Source organism: Aethina tumida, chromosome 5 (assembly GCF_024364675.1).
Source record: "Aethina tumida isolate Nest 87 chromosome 5, icAetTumi1.1, whole genome shotgun sequence".
In the NCBI taxonomy this organism is placed as follows: Eukaryota; Metazoa; Arthropoda; class Insecta; order Coleoptera; family Nitidulidae; genus Aethina; species Aethina tumida.
The window spans coordinates 18,557,609-18,582,989 of NC_065439.1; the positions used below are offsets into that span (position 1 = coordinate 18,557,609).

The 25,381-nt window shown below is 29.7% G+C and overlaps 1 protein-coding gene across 1 annotated transcript in view; it reads right to left on the bottom strand.

Moving 5' to 3' along the window:
* The window catches only part of LOC109606072 (alpha-2 adrenergic receptor), a 201,780-nt gene extending 177,448 nt beyond the window's left edge, over positions 1–24,332 (bottom strand). Inside the window, exon 1 of the mRNA XM_049967652.1 lies at positions 23,909–24,332. Coding sequence (XP_049823609.1) covers positions 23,909–24,313 — 405 coding nt within the window. The 5' untranslated portion in view covers positions 24,314–24,332. The remainder of the gene's footprint in view (positions 1–23,908) is intronic.
* Between the last annotated feature and the right edge of the window lie 1,049 nt (positions 24,333–25,381).

Below are 25,381 nucleotides of genomic sequence, written 5' to 3' on the forward strand. Positions count from 1 at the left end.
AGAAATAAGTCCGTTGTATTCTTCATTGTTATTTACAGACAATGAGCGAATCGTACAATTGATAAAACCCAAGTAATCTTGTAAGATCTTTAATAAAGAAAATAATTAGTATTGCAACCGAATTTCACTTCACTGCCGTTATTTTATTAAAGTTAAAAAACTCTGAGATGTTCGTCTTGTTAATACAATACATCTTAGTAGATAATTTAAAAGGAATTCCGTTCGTCGGAAGTTTAATGAAAACTACTCCTAGTTAGTGTTCGAGTGCAAATTTGATTAACGGTTTATCGTATTTAACACAGACGTGTAAATTAATCCGAGTCAATATCCAGATAGAAGCTGGAGCTGGATACCACTTATCAAACGCAAGACAGTCTGCAAGGACTAAGATGTATGATTTACACATCCCCTGTCTGAAAGTTTAGCCCACGTCTTCGTGACGAGATGTATCTAAATAAGCGTTGGATACAACTTGAAACGGCTGACGTCTGTCTGAGAAAATTTCTATGCTGGCTCTGTTTGTTTTGCTTAGTTTTTTGTGTACAGTTAAAACACGCCAATTCGGAATTGGAACAACGAATTAACGAAAAGTATCAATTTAGATAAAATCTTTTATTGCGGCCGTCGTAAATTTCCTTATGACCCTGCTGCGTTATAAAAATTTACTGTCGGATCTGTACACAGTATGAGAATTAAATAAATTGCCTATTACCTTCCCTTTTTCGAATCTGAAACCATTTATTCCGAACAAGGCTTAAGTTCCTCGACTTCTGGAAAATACAACCGATAATAATTTAATGATGTATTACAAACATTCCGAACGAAAGGAAACTCCCACAAAACGGATCTTTTGCATTCCCAACTTTGTAACTTTTCTCATATTCACAGGTGTCCTGTTATACATTTTAACAAGTTTGTTCACAGTTCGTCTACTATATTATTCGGCTCTGTCAATACGTTTCGAGCCATTATAAAAGAAAATTGGGAACATCATAAAACGTCTCGAACAACTTCGACCTTAAATTGGCTTAATGTTGTTATAAGAATTCAACGATTTCCATTTATTATAATTTGATTAAAAATCTCATTTTGAACGTACACTGAATTTTGAAATGTTCATTAACCACCTCCACCTTTCCAACCCGTATAAAATCCATTTCTTAATAGTGCATTATGTTAAAAAAATCACATTAAAACCGCCCGATACAAAGGAAGCTTATGTAAATCGCACAAAGGAAAACGGGGGACAACCGTGGCTTATTACGGCCCTGTGTAGAGAGTTAGAGGGGTAATTTATCGTTGAAGATCGGGGGATAACTTGGCTCCCGACTGAGGTTAGGCTTCGGCAAATTAAAGAGGATTTTTCAACGTACCGATTGAATCTACTCCTCAACCTGATTTATGTATCGCTTAACTTACAGCCAATATCGATGGCTTTAACGCGATGCCGTCCGTTGAGCCGGTAGAAAATATCCGCGGCTTTCATTTCAATTAGTCCATGTCCTCCGGTTGTTTATTATTTTATTGTTCGGTTACAACGAGGAAGTGGGAATGTACTTTTGTGGGGACAAATCCGGGACTAATTTTGCAGTAATGAGCCACGCAGGTCAAGCCTACACGAGATTTATGAGGATTTACCCTTATAATTCCGCCCGTTTCTCTATTTACAATTGTTCGGGATGTTGATTTTACAACGATGTTGCCGCGCTAATGTACGGTTTGTATAAATCTCGTTGTTTTTGTCAGTAATAAAATAGGAAATACTTTTTTCGGTTAAAAATTTTGCATATTATCTTGTTCCATTAGAAGCAGAAAACACGTTCCTTCATTAACTCCAGTTTTTCTAACTACAACAACATTAATCATTATTATTTTATAATATGTCTTCCTAAAATGTATTAATGAATTTGAAATTATATTTTTCTGACCTATTTCCATAGTTAAAAACGTAGCCAAAATGTTTTAATTCATTTTTATGCCAAAATTTAACTAAAATTCTCCGAATACTTTTCTCCCCTTTTTTATATACAGTCGAACATCGATGATTTTCCATGGAATGTATTTGAAAAAAAATAATAAGAATCATAATTTTTAATTATACAATATATTTTTAAAATATAATAAATTTTAAAGGTATTATTTGTGAATAAGATTTACGTTAAATGAAAAATGCAGATTTTTTACATCAGATTACAAACAAAATTTTATACATTTCAAAATAAGTATAAAATAGAAATGGTAATGAATATTAGAATTTATTTTATGATTAAAGATAACTAAATATTTCGAAATATAGAAAATTCTTTGAAAAATAATAGAATATACTTATAAATATATTTACATTCATTATTTTCTTTAAATATAATATATATCAAAATTTTTGGAAATATAACTTGTTTTTAATAAATTATTATTATAATTATTAAGAAATTGTTAATAAATTAATTTTTTTCAATGTGTTTTACATAAAAAATTCAAATATTTGGAAATATTGTATTATGTTTTATTAATATTAGTATATATTTTAGTAAACGATATTAATCATAATTAATCATTTATTGTACATTCATATGTATGTACAAAATACTATTATGGTATTTTGAACAAAAATATCAATTTAAAATATAGTATATTAATACGTATTTTAAATAATATAAATTCTTAAGGAATGTTTTTTAAAATTTAACTTTTTTTATAATCTGACAGAATACCTGAGAATAATAAATACAAAAAGAATTATTTCATTTATTTCATCAAATTGTTTTATCTGAATAATATACAATTAATCATTTCATATTTGATGCAATTTTTCAAAAACAGTGAATACAACAATTAACTCAAGATATTCATGTATAAGCAATGCTATTCATTTGCCCAAATGTTCCAATAAACAATAATCCAGCATATATTGTTTTACTCGTAAAATTAATTTTGACCGTTTACGTTTCGAACATCGTAATATTTTAGTTTTCCGCGACGTCGAACTCAAATTAGTTGCGGTGGAAATACCGTGTCCACCGAAATACCGACGAGCAACGACTGTGTCGAATAATTTAAGAAAATTTTTACGAGTGCATCGTAAATATGTCAAGTGCGTCTATGAGAAAGGCAGGCGTTGAAGTGTGCAAAATGAAAATTCAAATTAACGGTGTGGCTGTGCGCGAGAACCCGACCGAGTACGTTCTAACGTGGAAAGGAAAGAAGGGAGGTCAAAGATCCCTCTTTCCTAGGTTGGGCTTTCGGCATGCCGTGGTGCGGAGGAACTAATCAATATGTTGTCGCTTCTTTAAAGTGAAATCATGCGAAAAAAGGGTTGCCGTTGTTGTGTGTTGGCTGTGTATTTTTTTTTTCTGCCTTCCACTTTTTTCTGTTGCCCTAATGCCGCAAATGCCGGGGGGCTACAAGTGTAAAAACCTCCGGGTGCTCCACGAAGGACTCTAAATCTCGGAATCAGTCGATCCTATCTCGGGGATCACGAGCGGAAAAATCCATAATAATAAAATTTTATGTGGGTTTTTTTATTATGAATTTCACTTGGCACTTGTAAATTGCATACATAATGGCTGGCTCTTATCTCGCGACGCCGAGCGGTTTCGCATTATTGAAGATCAAACGCGTATAACGACCGAAAACGGCGTTTCACTTAATTTTTGCATCGCGCTCCCCGCACAAAAGTTTTTAACGATTTTCTGGCGCAAATATTTAAAATCCACTTTGGCACCGCCACAGCCCACGAAAACAATAAAATTTGATTGCCGAAAAAAAAAAACCTTGAGTTCTAATAATTACAGGATTAGACCACGAGCAAAGAGAGTTCAGGATAAATCCGTTCGATCCCCTTTTACTAATCCCTTAACTGCTTCAATCTCACGGATTAATCAGGCAATAAATAATGTCTATAATATCTTAATTCTCCCAGATTATTACAGCTGTATCCCTCATAATTGCGTCTCGGCAATGTCTCGACGTCCACCTGATACTTGAAAAAACAAATCCAAAACCCATGTTATGTGGAAAGGGTTAAGAATCGTTATTTAATGTTTTGTATAAGGTTATTGAGGGAGATCTTTTGGATTAACACAACGAATATTTAAATATCACAATAAAAGTAACTAAAAAAAGGAATTAGGAATTGACCCGTCTGAATTTAGAGAGAGATATCATGCATGACAAAAACAGTAGAAGTCTATCTTATGGTGGGAGACTTCTACTGTGGATCAAACTCTTTTTGTTTTTTGTACAGTACATATATATATATATATATATATATATATATATATATATATATATATATATATATATATATATATATTGTATATAAATAAATAAATATTAAATAAAATAAAGTAAATATATGACTCTCATAATAATATAAAGCAGTTCATAAATATGGGAACTTGTTTTTGTGACTGACCATGATGTTGAACATGAGTCATGTGTTTTTAAAGACCAAGGTCACAAAAATATATAACTTTCAAAAAATATTGCTTTTTTTGAATAATAAAAAGTCGAACACATTGTTTTTGAGATTGACCATGAATTGGAAATTTTAAAGTATTTAGAGTTTGTATTACAAGAATATATATCTTCCTGAAATGTATTGAATTATATTTTTCTGATTTATTTCCATAGTCTAAAAAGTAGCCAAAATGTTTTAATTCATTTTTGTGCTAAAATTTAACTAAAATTCTCCGAATACTTTTCTCCCCCTTTTTTATATACTGTCGAACTTCGATGATTTGCCATGGAATGTATTTGAAAAAAAATAAAATAAGAATCATAATTTTTAAGTATACAATATATTTTTAAAATATAATAAATTTTAAAGGTATTATTTGTGAATAAGATTTACGTTAAATGAAAAATGCAGATTTTTTACATTTACTATTATATTTTATTTTATTAATAATAGATTTTTAGTAAAATAATATATATTTATTTATATATGGAAAATGTAAAAATCATTTTTTTTTTTTTCATAATATTATTATATGTTTTTAATGAAAACAATATGAATCAGTAAATTTTTACTTATAAATAATAAATTTTGTTTAAAAACATCAGATTATAAACAAAATTTTATACATTTCAAAATAAAGTATAAAATATTGCTTTTTTGGAATAATAAAAAGTCGAACACATTGTTTTTGAGATTGACCATGAATTGGAAATTTTAAAGTATTTAGAGTTTGTTTTACAAGAATATATATTTTTTCCCAAATCAGTACTAAGGTGAGTACAGAGTTACAGTTGACGATAAGATTTGATTGTTTTTTGATATTCAAATTATCCTGTTATCAATTTTCTTTCAAGTTTTCCGAACTCAAATTCAAACATTTATGTATATTGAAATTAAGGAAACTAAATTAAACTAGATTATAAGAAAAAAATTAAAAATCTAATGTAATAGTATTAGTATTAATAACAGTAATACTCTGGCACCATTTTACGAGTACGAAATAACCATATATATTCGGGTAATATAAACCTAAGAACTGTCGTTGAAGTAGTTGTTGCCATTCGGAGGGGCCATAAATACCGTTGCACCTCTCCCACAGGAATTAACACTAAAATGGTCCGATTTTCCGATACAGCGCCACCTCCGCAACCGACGAACTAATAGTAAATGCGCGTTGGGGTACGGTTGAAACGGGGAGAAACGGCCCCCGGCCAATTGGACGTTGGTTGCGATCGGGAGCATCAGGTGCTTCAACCGAGGAAGATTTATGGATGCCCCGGAACAGAACTCACCCGATTTCCTACTGGAAATATGATTGATGTTTTCAGAACCGGGTTGGCGGGTCCCGGGCTCACGGCGATGACCATTGATTGCCGCACATAAAAGTTTATTGTGGCGGATCGAAGAGAACATGGGGATGGTATGTTAATTTTGCCCGGTTTCTTTGGTCAACCGACTTCACAACTATAATGCCATTATCAATTTTTAGAGTGACAGCGACTAAAACCGTTTGTTAAATAAACGGAATTGCAGACCTTTTTTACGAGTAATTTTATGCAATTCATAGTGCCGTGTTCCTTTTATTACCCAATATCGGGGCGGAATAAATGTGAAATTAATGCCGTCATAAATTAAAAAGTTCAACATGTTTCCATACATTTTATTTTTTTGCTCCGTTGTACGACTTTCATTATCCGAAACCCGTTGTCCGGATTGTAAATCGGCGAAACTTTCGAAACAATGTTACAAATGATTAAATGTACGAGCAACCGTTTCAGACAATACTAGTCCGCTTTTTTTCACTTGCTCACGTACGGATGGCAATTGAAAAAGTCACATGAATTCGGAAACACGTGAATTGGTAATTTCTCTTTTGCGTTATTGAAACGGATAGGAATGAAGTTTTTAATTACAAAAGATCATATTTCAAAGGCACTGGTAGTCGTTTTGAGATAAGTTCTTTGACAATGCAGTTTCAATCGGTTTTATTTCCAGTGCTAGTAACCTTCAATATTGTCCTCCTCTGACTGGCACAAGTGATCATCTAACAGCAAAAATGAATGACATTCACTCAACAATTATACTTTCTCAGATTAATATTTTAAGAAGTTGCCAATATAATGACTACTACTGTATATTAAAAAAAGCTAAAATTTCATTTATTATAATAATAAATGTGTTTCTAAAGTTATCAATTTCTTTAATAGTTAAAAGTGTCATCAGGAAAAATATACAAAAGTCATTTCAACGACGTAAAGATGTCCAATTAATTTGAAGAGCACAAGGCAATTTTCTTTAGGGTCAATTCCGAATGGTAAAGTTCTAATCGATAGATAGATAGAGTTCTAAATACACTATACGTTTTCGGACAAATTTCTATCCGGATAAATTACCCAAGTTTCGGTCATTAATCGGATTACCTTTTAATGATATTGCCAATTTCATATCACTGGCGAGGCATAATTTCAGGATTACCTATCAACCTAGTTAAACTTCGCGTCCATCGTTGCACAACTGTTCTTCATTTTAATCGATTCAGAGACGCGCAACGGACGTTAAATAAATAACACGGAGTGTTAATGTGATCTGACGGTGGCAAAACCGGCATGAATTTCATACATTGATGGGACCCAGTACAGAATGGACAGAGCAATTTACTGGAATGTTTCATAAGGACACATCTGACAAGCAATCGATTACTTTTTTTTCAATCGGCAGGTGCCGATGATTTCACTTATCCATCGGCTCATTACTAGGTTGGACGGGCGTTATGTACAATGTGTTATTTTAAGTGGTAAACATATATAAAATATGACATGAAAGACTCAATTTTTAAAAATGGCGAATGCGCATGCATACATTTTTATTATATAAAAGCGGGTCCATCGTATTTTAAAATGGGTGAATGCACCCTTGTGATTCCCATAAAAACTTTAATTCGCAGATCACTCACACCGAAAACTAAATTTATGCGGCAGATGTCATTTGTTAAAACGTTATTGTGCATCCCGTTGATACTCTCGGTTCATTCGTCGTCCGCAAATTTAATTTGCAAGAATCGTTAGGTTAGTCCCGAAAACTATTTCGACGATGAATACCGAATAAATTACGAATGACACAAACTCCGTTTGGCGTTTAACCTTCCCGGATATGGGGGCGGCTCATCTCCGATATCAAAAATGCCGCTCTCGTTCCTAAATTGATTACGACTGCTTGTCAGAAAGGGCTGTTTAAATTTTTTATGTCGAAGTTGAACCGATTCCGTTGGCTCCGTTCATATTATGATAATTTAGTGTGGTCGTCCGGGGCATTTTTTTTTCTTCTTCGGTTTTATCAAAAATCTCAGGACCGCATCCGAGGAGGGGGGCCTAAAAAAAACGCATCTGTCACGGTTTCAGTTTTCTTTCGTGTTTTTGCTCGTCGAGATCGTAAATTGTATGGCGGGGGGACCTCGATACAGACAATTTCTAGTTTAATATTATTCATGGCCACGCCGAAAAAACGTTAATTCTGCTTGAAACAAATTTTTTGTTGTCTGTGTGGATTAAATTGTGAAACACAACAAACAATAGTTTCGATACGCCGGCACGTGTATTGAATTTCGATTTATGAGCTAACAACTTTATAATTAAAAGGCGGGGTGAAAAACACACGTGTAATTTACCCTTTGGATTTTTTTTTTTAGATTTGTTCGTTTTGTTGTTTTCGGAACAAATGAACATATTTATGATTAATTAATTAATTAAAAAAGATGCCTTTTCAACTCCAATTTTCTGCCTGGGGATTTTCGCTACGAAAACTCAATTAATTTCTCCATATCTGATACAGATATGGGGGAATACAATTTAGAAAATTAATCTTGAGTACATCGCTGAATTGTAGATTACTACCGTTACAACGGCATCAGAATACACAGTCAAAAAATTCCACCATTTACGTTCCTCATGCAAATTAAAAAATATTAATAATCTCTATTTTATTACACTATTTTTATATTTTTGATAAGTTATGAACTTAAATTTTAAATAGATAATTAATTTGTCAAATTTTTCGTCCTATCTGGTTAGTTATATGAAAATTTAATGGCAAAACTGTCGAAAATAAATATTAATATTTATTGTATTTCAAAATAATATATTACATTTTAATTACTTATTAAATATTTGCAAAAAATTCACTTATGAATAATATTAATTGAAGTTTAGTATTTAAAATAAATTTCCATTTCTATCTATACTTTCTATCATTGACATTTTTAATTTATTTTATTTATTTATTTATTTTTGTTCATATTTGTCATACAACAAAAAAATAGCAAAAAATCAATTAAATTTATTTGTACAAATATAAATAAAAGATAAAAAATTTAAAATTCGCAATATTTTGATTAGAATTTAATATAAAATAATTTAGCTTGATGGTTTTTAATTATTATTTAATTTGTTTTATTCATTTACTCATTTTATATTATGTTTCGGAATTATTTATGTTTATTATAAATGCAATTTTAGAATGTATTTATAGATTATTATCTATTGTTTTTATTTTGTTTCCTGTTTTTATTTTTATTGTTATTTTACGCCGTCCCCAATTCAACGTAATTTTGTGTATATTCGCACCAGCCATCGGCCGGTCGTCTTCCCGTTCACATCCGGCCGAGGAAAACCCGATCGACGTCGTTGCACGGCCCGGAAATAATATGTTTCGTTAAACGGGCACATTTACTGGTGCACCCCCCCTAAAAACGATAGCCCGTCTCCCACAATCGGCCGCCTTATAGACAATGTGTCACGTATGAGTATCAATAGCGTCCCCCGAAATTGGATTATCAATTTCTGTTCTGTTGTTTTACACGTCCCATTTTTGCAACCTAATAAAATTTTTTCGATGGGAAATCCGTACGCGCCCGTAAACACTGTCGCAACACACTCCGTTTATTATTCGGATTATATCGATTTTAGGGGGGTGCAATATTGTCTGTTATTTCGATGGGGAAAGTGAAATAAATGGGCAAACACATTTTTATCAAGATTAAATATTTGATGGGTTGTAATGTTTGCGGTAACGATTTGGTGTTTTAATAGTTTGTTGTTATTGGACCGAAGTGGGTTGTATAAACATCTAGATTTATGTAAAAGATACGGCCCGATTCTAATAATTTACCCGTTATAGATGTACGATCGTAATAAGACTAATGCAACCATTAAATACCCATTTATCTTCACCATCGACAAATATTCATTCCCAGCCAAAGTAAAATTTGTAGCAAGTAAAATTTTAAATTTAAATTTAAACAGCGGGATTTATTTTTATCGCTGACAATTTATGAGCCCCTGTGACATACTAGTAGTGTGTGTGTGTGTATTTTTTTGCGAAATAAATGGAGAACATTTATTACAAGTTTTGTATTCAACGCAACATATCTGATAGGACACATACGAATAAACATATGCTCAAACATAATAAAATATGTGCCGTTTGATAAGCGCTGCAACATTTTTATGTCACCCAGTTCTGAACATATTATAATTGCATTAGCATTAAACTGGTTGTGTTTCACTGAACTTTATCATTATGCTTTTAAGCAGTAATATCTTAATGACTTCGCCATGTAAATTTTTTATTATTATAATATTGTAATCCGTAACCAAATCCATTAGTACTACTTAAGCATCGGCATTTATTTACACGAAACAAATTCGTCAGTTACGTTTTAGTCGCGATCAATTTTCGTTCGGACTTATTTGTCGCACTTAATTTTTGATGTCTTTTCACATTAGCAATTTCCATTCGGCCGTTGTTTTAACGAAGATGAACCGTTTATCTATAAATCTGGCCTTTTGTCGAGTCGAGTCAATTTAAATTACTTCCGAATCACTTGAGAAGAGTTTTGGTAATTGAAAAGCATTATTTCTTTTCGTCCATCGATAATTTCGAAACGTCACAACCTTTTTTTGCTGTCACAAACGACTTCCTCATATTTCGTGTAGCGTATTTTAAGTATTTTAATATTCAGAATGTATTCGAACAAATAAAAAATGTACATAATAATAAACTTTATTCAAATACAATATTTTTAAATCCTTAATTCTAATAATTCACAAAAAATTATCCATAATAATAAAAGTTTATTACACATGGTAACTTTTAATTAATAAAATATTTAATTAATATAAATATCATATATTTTAAATATTTCTAAATACATGAATTCTTAAAATTCATTGAAAATTAATTATAATAGTGAAAATTTATTAATGCTGATAATAAATAAATACGTTCAGTAAAATTCAGATTTTATCATACTAATGAATTATAAATTCATAGTGTTTGTGATTTTTTAAAACCACTTGAATTCTGTAAAAATATTTTATTTTAATTTAAATAATTAACAAAAATTACTTTTAGTTTGTAATAAATAAGGATTAAATTTTGAACATGAAACCGATACAATATTATTTTAAAAAATAAATTGTTTTTTTTTATTATCTTTGATACATAAACAATAAAACCAGTTGTTTGAAACGTTTATATTCCCGTAAAAATTATTTCAAACAATCACAAAACACTTTTTCGTGTAGTTTTAATAAATGTGTTAAACTGAAATTCACACGCAAAAAACGTATTTTTCGGATACTCATCATATTTATTTAAACATAATGCAGCTGGGAAAAAAATTTGTTTCGAATTAATCTGGTGCGTTATAAATCATGGATGCGTCAGAGGCGAACGTCAAATAAATCATAAAAATTTCACAAAATACAGCTCCGTCCGCAACGATGATGTACAATTCCTGATAATATTAAATATGAACAATGGTTTTTTTTAGACGGGAAGTTCAAATTCTAAGCCGCAGTTATACGTATACTGTTTATTTATTTATCTTGTTCCTTTTTAAGATTTATTGGCAATTATTTTGCGGAGATGTTGAAAAAAAGTTGAAAGTCCCACATGTACGCACTTATTTTTGTTTTTATTGTATCAAAATTATATGATCCATGTTTTTAGGTAGGATGTTAGATGAAGAAAAGTTTTAACAAACGTGAGTATATACGTATATAAATGGTTTCGCAGATATGGAAGATTATTTATTATTATTATTTTATATTACACTTTTATAACCAACAAATTTTTAATTATAAAAATTTCAAGTGAAAATTATTGTGAAATAAATTTCTTGTGAGAGCAAAATTGGAAAAAATTTTGGTCCTCTCGAACAATTTAGTTTTTATATATATATATATATATATATATATATATATATATATATATATATATATATATACTAAATCTCAAAAATTCTTTAAAAACGTGAGCGTAAAGTGACCTAATACCATACGATCAAATTCTATACAATCATTTTCCATACGATTAAAATCCGTACGATCATTTTTCATACCATGAAAATCCGTACGATGAAAATCCATATGATCATTTTCCATACGATCATTTTCCGTAGGATCAAAATCCATACGATCATTTTCCATACGATCAAAATCCATATGATCATTTTCCATAGGATCAAATTCCATACGATCAAAATTCATACGATCAATTTCCATACAATTAAAATCTATAGGATTAAAATCCATACGATTAAATTCGTAGTGATTAAATTACATAGTTTCACTTTAATAACTTTATGGATTTTTATTTTTTTAGTAGTACTAATTTCCTGAAAAATCATTGAAAAACTAAAAATAAATAATTCTAATTCTTCCTGGATTCCCAAAAAATTACTAAAAACATAAGAAGTAACTAAAAGACGCCAGCCATTTCAAAGATTAGCAGGAACAAACAGACAGAGTGACAAAAATTGTAAAAAATGTTATTTTGGTGTATGTACCGTATTTATATTCATATGCATGTAGTAAAAAACGATTATTTCAATATTACAAACAGACACTACAATTTTATTTATATGTATAGAGTACATACATTGTAGAATATATATATATATATATATATATATATATATATATATATATATATATATAGATATATATATATATATATATATATATATATATATATCCTTTTTCAATTGTTAAACATCGATTTGCTTCCACTTCTGCCCTTAACATATCGTCGTCTAATATTGTCGATCTTCTTTTATATATTTGGCGCATCCGCCAATTTTGTAAACGTATTAGAAGTTCGAATCCTATTTATCCGATTAAATGATCTACAAGAAATATTCCTTGGCGACCCTCCTCCCATTGAAAACCTTCAGTAATAATCTGTGTGCCAGCATCAATATAAATTAACCGTATTAAAGTGTGTAGCGCCGTCAAATAAAACGGCGCCCGGAACATAATATCGATAAGGCAATAATTTACATTTGAAAAGGGGGGCCGACCGTTTCACATAATAAAACCCGGTCCCGGCACGCACTGGAAAACATTTAATTTCTAGATTCCGGGTGACAGATGAGGACATAAATAGGTCAAGATCTATCTCTTTCGGGCCGAATTTATTGACGCCTCTATCAACAAAGATAACCGGGGGGCCGCCCCCTCATCCTCCGATCCGGGCCGAGATTCCCCGCGTCCCCGTAAGATATCGGAAAAGTATTCCGGGGAATATAGTGTTTATTACTTTGATTTTCTATTAAGATTTATGACGAGCCCGAGCCGACCTGGAAAATCAACCGCCAATGAATGCATTCATTACACCGGCGCTCCGCCTTTTTCCTGTTAATAAACCCCGGCCCCGATAATAGTGTTTAATGCCTTTATTTTCGAGAGCCGCTTTAAAAAGATTATCGCCAAACTATGTATGGCTCATTTTCAACTTTATATTGCCGGCCTGTGTTTTATGCAAATTGTACATTTATGGCAACAAAGGAAATTGCGGCGGCCGATACAAATCGCTAATGCAATTGACTTTAACATTTTATTATGTTTTTATTATTAAAGCGAATTGTATTCATTATATGCACAAAAGCCAGTTTAATAATTTGGTATATTAATATAGATAGGTAATATTAAAATTTTGAACAGGTTTACGATAATATTTATTTAAAAATGTCAGTAAAACGTTAAATTTCAAACATTTTAATTAATTTTTATTGAACATTTTCATAAAAACTTATTTTTCATTATTATCAATATTTTATATATATGGCTTTATTTTTTTAATTAAGCTATGAAACTCACTAATTAAAAAAATTTCAATTATTTTTTGATACATCATATGTCGGTAACATTTTTTATATAATTGGAAATATATTTCTAAAATGTTAAACATAAATATGAAACAATTAAGCTATAAAATTCACTAACTAACAAAAATCAATTATTATTTTATATAATTTGAAATGTATCTCTAAAATTTTAAATATAAATATGGAAACACGAAAGAGTACACAAATATCCAAAATTATAAAATATCAATTAAATTTTGTTATTTTCACATATTTCAAATATATTATGGAAATAAAATAAAAGTTTTCGTAAAAAAATGTTTTATAAATTTATGTCATTAGTAATAATTTTTAATAACTTTTTAATTAAAAAAATATGTATATTAATTTTGGGCATGTTCATAAAAGCCAATATTTATTATTATCAAAATTATATTTAGGTCGGAGTATTGTTTTAATTAAACTATAAAATACATTAATTACAAAATTTGAAAATTTTCAATTGTAGTTTTACTGCAACATAAAATCGTAACATGTTTTATATTAATGTGAAACTTATCCCTAAAACATAATCATAAAACAATACAACACAAAATACGTAAATAATGTTCGAATTTATTTGTTATTATTATTAAAATACCATAAAATAGGAATAAAAGAATTATTTTATATTGCTACAAAATTATTTTTATTTATTTATAATTTGTGCACAATATTTTTTTGAATAATATGTAAATGAAAAGTAATGATTTTTTATTAACAAAATAGTTTATATGTAACTGGAATTAAATTTATAAAAATAAAAATAATTATTTTATAAATTTGTATTATCTGTAAATATTTCAAGTTTATAAGACTAACATATCATTTTTTAATTACAATTTATAAATATTTTTAAAGAGACTAGATAAATAAAATTATTGTTAAGAAATTTTATTTTCAATTTATAATAAATAAATCAAAACTATTTTTTAACATTTTTAGGAAAAAATAGTTTAGATATTATAGAAACAAATTATTATTACTATTTGGTATAAAATTGAAAGGTTTTTAATTATTTTATAAATTTGTATAATCTATAATAAATTATAAATGCCAAATAAATTATTGATAAAATATTATTTTATTATTTGTAATAAAAAGTAAAATATATTATATAAAAAATAATTTAAAGCTTATTAAAATCTTATAAAAAGCAATAAATATGTTAGTATGAAGCGTCATATTTTTAAAATATTTTTTACAGTGCACTACATAATAAAATATGCAGTTTATTTTAAATCTAATAAACAAGTAAACAAATAGCATTCATTCATATTATTAATAAAATTATTTACAAATTTTGTTATCAGTGACAATTTATTTAAATTGAATCATGGAAACAAAATACTGCTGTAACAGCGTTAAAATAACAATTATATATTTTTATTAAGATAAAATAACATATCATTATAAAATATATTTCACTGTTGTAAAAACAAAACTTACATCTACACGTATCATTTATATATTTTTTGTATAAAAATATGAATTATTAATAAATCACAATTACATATATTTATTAAAAAAATATTACACACTATTTGGCAAATAAAAAATTAATTTTCCTTTTTTTAAAATCAAAAATTGGTCGTGCAAAAACCATTTATATCACATTGATGTAATTAAAATTTTGATTTGTTTCCTGATAGTGCGATAATTGCGATTCGTTCCCGTTGTTCCCGACATCGAAAGAAACGACGAAACTCGCTAATTACAGATGATAGGTTGTTCCTGCAATTTTAAAAGTCCTTTGAACGAATTAGATAAATAGCAAGTCGGCAGATAAATTGGAACATGCAAAGATAATAAAAGGGTATAATTTGGCGCCATTTTGCAAGTTCTGAAATGGAAATAGCAATCTTTTCATAATCATCTTTTGGAGAACGGAATAATGAAATTCCATGTATTCCACTTCTTTTTATGCTCAGTAATTTTGCTAACTTTCCTCTTTACATCCAATGTAAACCTTTCGGCCCGTTGTGAAGAGAATATTGCCGACAATTTGTTGAAAACTTTTGGGAATTTCGACGGCATTACGCGTCGCATCTCTCGCCCCTCTTCATTTTTGCCGTAACTCGTTTTACTAAACTTGTTAACCCATTTGTTAATTGCTTCACCTCCACGTCTTTCACCGGTCGATCTGTGTGTGCGTATTTTACCTGTACAGCTCTGATTTGGAGAAAACACCTGTGATTATGATAAACTTGGAATTACACGCAAGTTGATTAACTAGATAGTACTACAGTGGTTGCCTTAAGGTTTTTGCACAACTTCCAGCGGAACTTTACCTGCGTTGTTAAGATCCCATGTACACTTAACCCCTTTATTTACATATCTACGAGTGTGCCAATTTCACAACGTTATGAGTCATTATTATTGTTTATTATAAACAGAATTAAATAAAACGCCAGGAACGAGAATGTATGTTGGTTCAGTGGGCAAAACGGTCGTGCCGGAATGTGGGAACGATGATGTTCTGTGTACAATTAAAACTGGGCGAACGACGATGGAAATGTTTGTAATATTCTAGCCAGATAAACTATTAACAGACGCGACTGTTTAGCAGTTTATCCATCGTGTCTGCGTGTGCAGTGAATTTTAGGTAAAAACTCCACCACGACTAACAACGAACAGGGGATTTTATCAGTGGCCATTGAAACGGGTTTGACTTTGCGAAAGCCACACTGAGCGTGCCCGGTTGTTCTATTTATACAGATTACCGGGATAAAGAACCTCCAAATAATCTAGATAATGATAATTCCTCGCAAAAACATTTGTCTTATCTCGGCGGTGTAATATAATTTCAAGAATTATTGCATTGTTACGCCGGTTTTTGGCCACAGATCCGTGACCGTTGTGCAAAAATTAATCTCCGGTGTTGTTACAATTTATTCGCATTCGTTTTTGGCAACAGTATAAATTGCAACAAATCAGAATTCAACGTACTGTTGGATTAAAAATTTAATTAAACTTTTATATATCAGGAAGCAAATAATACTTCTTCCATTTCTCCATTGTTTATTTACACACAATGTTAGAAAATATTCGTTGTTTTCTGATATGACAATAAATGGTAGGATCACAATAAGTTTACGACCTATTTTTACTAAAATTGTAAACATAAAATTTTAATTTAATATCGGGATCTCGATTTTTATGTTTTCAGTTTAATTTGTGCTTGTGTATGATTAAAATAGGATTTCAATTTAACTTTTTATTATTTAAAATACAGTATTAAAAACAGAAAAAATAATAAATCAACAACAGATTTTGTGAGACTTTAAATATCATTCATTTATGAATTTATAAGAAGAAGAAGAGAATTATTTACTTTATATTTATGAAATACGAAAATAATTACCCACAAATTAAGTATTAATGTATATAAACGTCACTTGAAATATTTAATATATTTAATGTGACATGAAATATGTTTTGTGTGTAATATAAACAGATTATAAAACAATTCCATTGTTTTATTATGACAATTAATGTTTTTATATTTTTAAGGTTTATTTTTAATAAAAATCTGGAGCAAATAAAATTCTAATTTAACGTTTCATTATTTAAAAGTGATTGAATTAAAAAATAATAAATCCACAACGGCAAGTACGAAAATAAACACTCACAAATTAAGTTTTTATATTTACTTCACTTGAAACACCCTTTGAACTTCAACACGAATTTTTTTGTTAATGTACTTTAGACTGATTAAAAAATAATTCAAGTCTCTTCAAAAAATGTATTTAAAGCAATTAAGTATAAATTAATTAAAATTATACATACAAAATAGTTTTTTATATATTTTGTAATATGAAATTTTTTGTTAATATAATTTATACAGTTTATAAATGTATTTAAAGTAATCCTAAATGAACATTTTTTGTAGTAATTAAGAAAAACTATTATATTCGTTTTAACATGAAATTCTTCGTTACTGTAATTTATACAAAATATATAAAAAATACATGAATTATGATGAATAACAAGAATTATAATTAAAATTATAAATTAAGATTATTTTAATATCAATTTTGTGTTTATAAAATAATTAAATTCTTGTAAGAAAGAAAAAAAGTATTTTATTTATTTTTTTAACATAAAAATTTATAAATATATAAAATTTTTTGATAATTTATTTATAAGTTATAAATTAATTTTACTCTATTATTTATTTTATTTATTTTGTTTTAACAAATTAATCTTCTTTTTTTAAGAATGGCATATTATTTATTTTTTAACATGAATTTTTTTGTTAATAAAATTTACATACTTTATTATTCAATTTTATTGAAAATCTATTTAAAACAATTAAGCTTAGTTAAGGAATAGATAGATTGGAAAAATCTTATTAAAATATAACATCCATACTGTTTTTATACAAACAAAGAAGATTCAACACAGTATCAAATCTGTCAAAGATAGGAGAGACCACTAAACACCTTCTGCTGTAGTTGAATATGCACTGTTAGATGGAAATCATAAGATAAAATTCCAAGATACACAATTGCTTACCTCGATAACTGTATATCACATGAGTATGATTAGGGAAGCAATTGAAATCCATAAACACCAAAACAACTTCAACAGAAAAGAAGAAGCTGTGAAGCTGGTTTAAATATGGACACCAGTGCTCAAAAATACCAAAATCAGATCTCTGAAAATGTTAGCCACTCGTGGTAGCAAAACTTTAGGAAATAATTACAACACACGTTGTCGACCAATAAACCCGAACAACTATAGATATGAAAAGAAAAATTGTGCAGGTTTCGAACGAACAAAAACATGCTACATATATATCATTTAACGACCATGTAGACAGGAACCCTCGACGACGAAAGTGTCCAATTAACACCGAAATACGTATTAAACCATCGATCGCAATCCGGACCACACTTTATATTCCATTAATGCGTAAAACTTGTGCATACAAAGTTCCGAAGTTGCCGCGTCCCACAATGGGAATATTTAATATTTAATTAGGGGCCTAATGTCTTAGGAACGCCACTGTGTACTGTTGGTTGACTAATTAATTTATTGCTTTAGCAAACAACGTCAGGTTATCAACCACCAGTCGAATTTCAACCCTCCTGACCCGCAGCACCGTTGATGAACCCGCTTAATGAATTCGAACGCATCCTTTTGTTAATCAGTTACGGTTAATTAATCGCTTTTTAAACAAATGAAAAATGATTCGGTGCGCCACCTAAGAAAATATGTTGATAATTTCAATACAATTGTTTACGAAGAAATATCGAAATCAGGAAGTTTTATTTTGCAGCCTTGATGCCTAACTAACTGTTTTGTTCTACGCTAATCAAATAAACTTCGGTTGCATCGGCGGCGAATTTTAGTCCGTCCGATGAGCAAATCCACATATAATCGCATTGATTGTTACGGAAAATACAATTAAACTACTAACAAACCTTTAATTGCTAATTTGTTTCAATTATTCATGGTCGCGGTCTTTTATGTGCGATTTCTGTAAAACGAACCAGAGCAATAAATACAACATGTGCATCGATAAACATTTGACCATGCTAAAAATTGCGTTTCCACCCCTCCTGCACTTTCATTGGATGTATAAAATGTAAATTTACTGCATCATAACCGAAAAAATCGTGGATGGGTGAATAAAAAAACCATAGCGTGGAAACGGAGGCGTCTTTTATCCGTTTCAAATTCCCAAATGAGTACCGTTATTTATAATGGACTCCATATGTTTGATGTACAACCCTTTCACATATCTTCACCCTTCCACAATTCGTCCATGTATTTTTAAGTCTATTGGATAAATTTAATTCTACATATTTAATCTCTAAAATGTGTAAATCCAAATATTATTCAGAAAAATAAATTCATTACATTGAAAAAATCAACAGTAATACTAAATTTTACACCTTTACTGAATTTTAGGCAATTTTTTGGGATCGAAAATCTTGGAAATAGTAGAAAAAAAATACTATGAAAGTTAACTCCCTACAAAAAATGTCTCTTACAGTTTTTTGATATATCATTTTATCAAAAGTTATTAACATTAAAGTTGGATTGAATATATATTGTTTCACAAAAAATGAAGAGCATTTACAATACTTATTGCTAGTTATAAGTGAATACAGAAAAAAATTGCTAAATTGTAGTAAAAGTCTGTTAGTGTAACGATATATAGTACTTTGATTATAATAAACAATTAATTTTTTTAGTAAAAATCTATTTATTTAAATAAAATGTTTAATTTTAAGCAGTAAAATAACATTTATTTAATAAAATTTTTAGTTTTATGCAGATAACTTATGATCTGTAAAAAATATCAAAAACTTGTTCGGAGGTAAATTATAGGAAATTGATTTCTCTACAAAAAATGTCATATACAATTTTCCCATAAAGTTGATGGTTGCGTCAGAAAATGAGAAAAATGTCAAAATTTTAAAATTTACGATGCGGCACCTCTTAATATTAATATTAAAAGCTGTAACTTTCACAGTATTTTTTTTTTAATAAGAAAAATAAATTTGTCGATTTTTTTGAAACAGTCGTATATATATATATATATATATATATATATATATATATATATATATATATATTATGTTTTAAGTTTCTTTTCCATATATTGCAATAGCAACCATTAACCCTTCACCAATTGCTTAAGAACATTTTAAATAATTTTAAAATTTGATTAAAAAATTCTAACAATTTATGTTGCCTCAATTAAAATCTTTTTATATTTTTGTGTTGGGCATCGATGCTGAGTGCATTCGTTTATATTTTTTTCAGATTGCAAACCTAAACGTCTCTGTGACTAAAAAAACAATTATACTCTAATGTTTCTGCTTTCTAGATAGATAATCTGTAATTTATGTATGTAGTTAAAGTTTTATTAAAAAATTTTTCTCTGACATCATCCAAAAACTAGCAAAAAATATTTTGTGCATTGGCCTCGACTGAATTCTTCGAGAAAACGTTTCTTCTCTATGTACTGCAGTTCAAACTTACTTAAGAAAACAACATCTAATTGATTAACAAATATTTTCACTTTTGTAAGTTCATGTATGGATAAATAAATAACTACATCTAATTTATATAAATATACAAATTCAACTCGACAAGAAAATATAGACACGATTGATTAAACAATAAAGCACTACTTTAGTTGCGTTTACAGTTCACTAATGGCTGAAAAATAAACTTGTGACTCCTGCGTATTTAATTTGTTAAATGGCCATTTAATGCCATATCGTAAAATTGCTTTTACTTTAAATTAAATAATTAACTTTAAAGCGGACCGTGACACGTTATAAAGAAATATTGAACAGCCTTTGCGATTTGTTTGGATTGCGGTAATTAATGAAAATCCATAATTTACATCATAAATTCCCAACTGAAATAGATTCGAATCCAAACAACGTTTTATTTATGTAGACGTCTTTTGATATTTTTGTCGTTTCCAATGCAAAATATTATTTAGTGTGTTGTAATTAATTGAAAACAGCTCGACCGACTGTTCAAGCAAGTGTTCGGGATTCTATTCTTGAACGTGAAGTAACATTTTAAAAATTGCATAAATTTTAATTGCGTAAAAAAAGTGAATGAACGCATTTTCCGTTAATTTATATTCTTTTGAACTAAGTGTGTAAATTACCACAGTGTTAAACAAATGGTAAACACACTTACGAGTGTATCTAATAATAGTCGTGTATTATTAAAACTGCGGAAACTAGGTGTAGTGTATCAGAATGAAAATATTTATTTGATCATTAGTTTTCTTACACAAAATCTATTGTATTTTGATTATGGTATTATAAAATTTGGTGCATGGAGTTTTGTCAGGATGCGGGGTCTTTATAATATCTATTGACGTACAAAGAAACAAGTCTTGCGTTATTACGCTTTTCCTGCAACAGGTCATGTTGCCTTCGTTCTATTCAAAAATTTATAAGACTACCTAATTCAACGGAAAATTGGTTTTCTCCATTTCACAGCTAATTATAAATTTTTAATAAGGTTAAGTGCTATAAATTATTAAGATAATGAAACATTCATAAAACAGTACATTTTAGTGCAACATTAATTTTTATTATATTGGGACATATAAATAAATTTTCTAAATGTAATGCATGAATAATTATAGATTGCCATATATCAAAAATATGCCAAATAATACATGTTCTGTAAACATGACTAAAACTAAAATCATAAATTTAATAAAAATTATCAATAAATATGTGAGTAAACTGATTAATGACCTGTAAGAAATTTTTACTGAATTTTATGAATTTTGGGACAATTAATAATAATAATAATAATAACAATAGAAACATTTTATTAGTTATTTACGAATGTTTTAAATAAATTCGCCTTAAAATTTAATTAAAAGGACTAAACTCTATTCTGTATCACCTAAAAACAAGGAAATACCTTTTTATATTTTTATTTTGAGTGCCAGTTATTAAAATTATATTTGTGAGCTTCTAAAGGGCTAATTAAAAAAAAAATACTGATATGATCTCACTTTTTTCACATTAATAAACGTGAAATGACTTTTTAATTTATTTTAGTTAATATATTCTTCTTATATTCAGAGTGGCAACAACTTATTAAAATATATTAAAATTATGAGCTGTTCTAATTTGTACCAGTACTTATAATGTTAATTTTTTTTTTGTTATTGTTTCTACTATACAACTGATAAATCAAATTATATTCCTTAAGAAATAGAGTATTTTTTTCATTTTTCAATGGACAATATTATGGTCTCTATGTGAATTTATTTACTAGCAGTTTTGTTTGTTATAATTATTTAGTTATTGATCGAATAATTCATCTTTACAAAGCCCGACATAAATAAGAAGAGATGGCTAAGAAATCACAGCTAAATAAGTCAATAGTTTCTCGTATTATTAAAATATTTAGAGAATCTGGCCAAGTGGTAGATACAAAAATATCGGAAAACTGTATAAGTCAAAAAACAATTCAATCTTATCATCTTAACTACCAGATGAGTTTATGGCTAAAATATTTAACATTTTTGATATGATATATAAATATATATTAAACTATAATAATGTACTAAAAATATAAAAATTGAGTGGCGACGGAAACAGAATATTTTATTACAATAGTAAAACATAATTAGAGGATTAATATCTACAATAATATAATTGCATAAAACTATAAATTATTCAAAAAAAATATGTAACTGAAACAATTACTAATGTTTTATTACAAAAACAAATTATGGAGTAATAATTGTCGATGTATGAATAACAACGTAACATTTGATTAAAATTAATTATTCAGAAATGACTGAATTGATTACACACAATAGATAGTGAACATTTATAATGTAATTTATTATTTCTTCTAATGATCTTTTTAAAATTAGAATACTAAAAGCATATTAAAAACGTTTTGTGATATATGGAACGTAAGGTCGTCACGTAAAACGATAATAATGCAGGCATTAATTAAAATAATAATTGTGCTTTTAAAGAATTGTCAGTGCATTGATTTTATAAAAGAATTTAAAATAAATATATAAAAATTATATAGTCAAAAATAAAAAATATTTAAATATGTTTCTGAAGAATGTATATTTTTCAATAGAAATATGTCCATAAAATTATGATTTTTCGAAAAAAAAAACATAAGGTCGACACGTAGAAAGATAATAAATAATTAATTAAAATAATAATTGTATTGTTAAAGAATTATTAGTGCGTTGATTTTATAAATTTAAAATGAATATATAAAATTATATATAGTCAAAAATAGAAAATATTTAAATATGTTTCTGAAGAATGTATATTTTTCAATAGAAATATGTTCACAAAATTATGATTTTACGAAAAAAAAAACGATTTTTTGAAATTTCAGTCTTTTTTTATATTATTTATTTATATTGTGCAATTTAAACTTAGAAGAAATGACATAATTGAAGCAGAAAGTTCAGATTCACGTACGTATTTGGTAAATATCATATGTCAATGATAATAATATTTTTGTTTATATTTTTAATTAGAACATTAGTATAAATGCTTCTACAGTTTTTGTCAACATCAACAGTTTTAAAACATTAAAATTTCAATATTTAAATAAATGTTAAAACGATGTTATGATTCCATAAAATATTTAAATTAATTAAAAGGTATGTGTTATGGGTTTAATTGCTCCAAATAACACGACAAAATTGGATGGCTGATAATTCTGCCTCCAATACCCCAATCCAATAATAAGACTGAGCTCAATCAAACAACTATTACCTGGCATTTTGGATATTGTTCGTCCGGTGCCCGCTCCACTTTCCAGCCGAGAAGTGGCGGTATGCAGATGAGGGCGGAGAGAATCCAAACGGCGGCAATCATCACGATGGCCCTGACGGGTGTACGTTTCTTCAGATACTCGACCGCTTGAGTGATGCTCCAGTACCTGTCCAACGAGATTAGGCACAAGTTCATGATCGACGCCGTACACAGAAGCACGTCCATGGCACTATGTATGTCGCACCACCACGGTCCGAATATCCAGTAACCCATCAGTTCGTTAGCCAGGGAAAAGGGCATGATAACGAGGCCGAGGAAGAAGTCGGCCACCGCCAACGAGGCTATGAACCAGTTTTGGATGTTCTTAAGGGCCTTCTCCGTCGTGATGGCGATTATGACCAGCATATTGCCCACCACGACGATGATCATCACGATGGTGACGATGATGGAGGCGACGACGATCTGGGGGAGGGTGTAACCGCTGGGGTAGTGTGGCACTGCTACTGTGGTGTTGCTGATGTTGTACGTGGAGTTGTCCAATAATAATAGCATGTCTTCTACTGCCATAGCTGGCTTCGCACTGACATTGGCCAGTGCCATTACTAGCTTAATTTTTAGTGGAAGATTATTTTTAAATGGATGAATGAATAAAATTGGTCCCTAAACGCACTATTTACAATACCCGTTTAACCCGAAGCGGCCCGTGTGTCGGCGACGAAACGTTGAAACTCAAAACGACAAACAATTTACAACATTAGATAACCATAATTAGTTAGAATTTTGCTTAAAATCTAAAGATCTTGATGGGAACGTACACTGTTCGCAACCACCCGGCCTCGCGTACACCACGAGCGGATCCGGTCAGATCAGCGTGGTAATTTAGAATGCTGCATAATATGTGGTTGGTTCGTGTCGGTTGACGGTGGTCCATCGGTTGGTCGGATGTTGGTTCGACGCGACGGTGTCCCGTGGTGCGGGTGCGAATGCGGGCGTAAGCGTAAGTGGTCGCGCGTCGTACGCCAGTGAGCCCGTGCCTTGTGAGGCGCAGCGGCAAGCTCCTCGCATGTTACCGGCTTGGACCACAACCGCACACTGTCTGCCGCCCGAGGACCGCTCCCGCGCGCGCACGCATGCCCAACACGCGATCCGACACTGCCGCTGCCTCTTCGACTGGTCCGCCGTCGGTGGTGGTGGTGGTGGCGGTTCACGCTTCGGACCGGGCACGGCGCCGACGATTGCCGCGATCCTCGACGGTGATGGGGAACGAGATGGAGGAGGACTGAGATCGAAGGCGGTCTTCTTAATTCTGATTTCATCGCATATGTGACTGAATTACTCTTTTGATTTTTATTTGTTGATTTCCATCGATATATCTATTATTATAATTATTATTCGTCTTCGTCAATTGATACAATTTATAATTGTCATAAATAGAATTAGATCATCAATTGATGTAATGCAATTAATGATAAA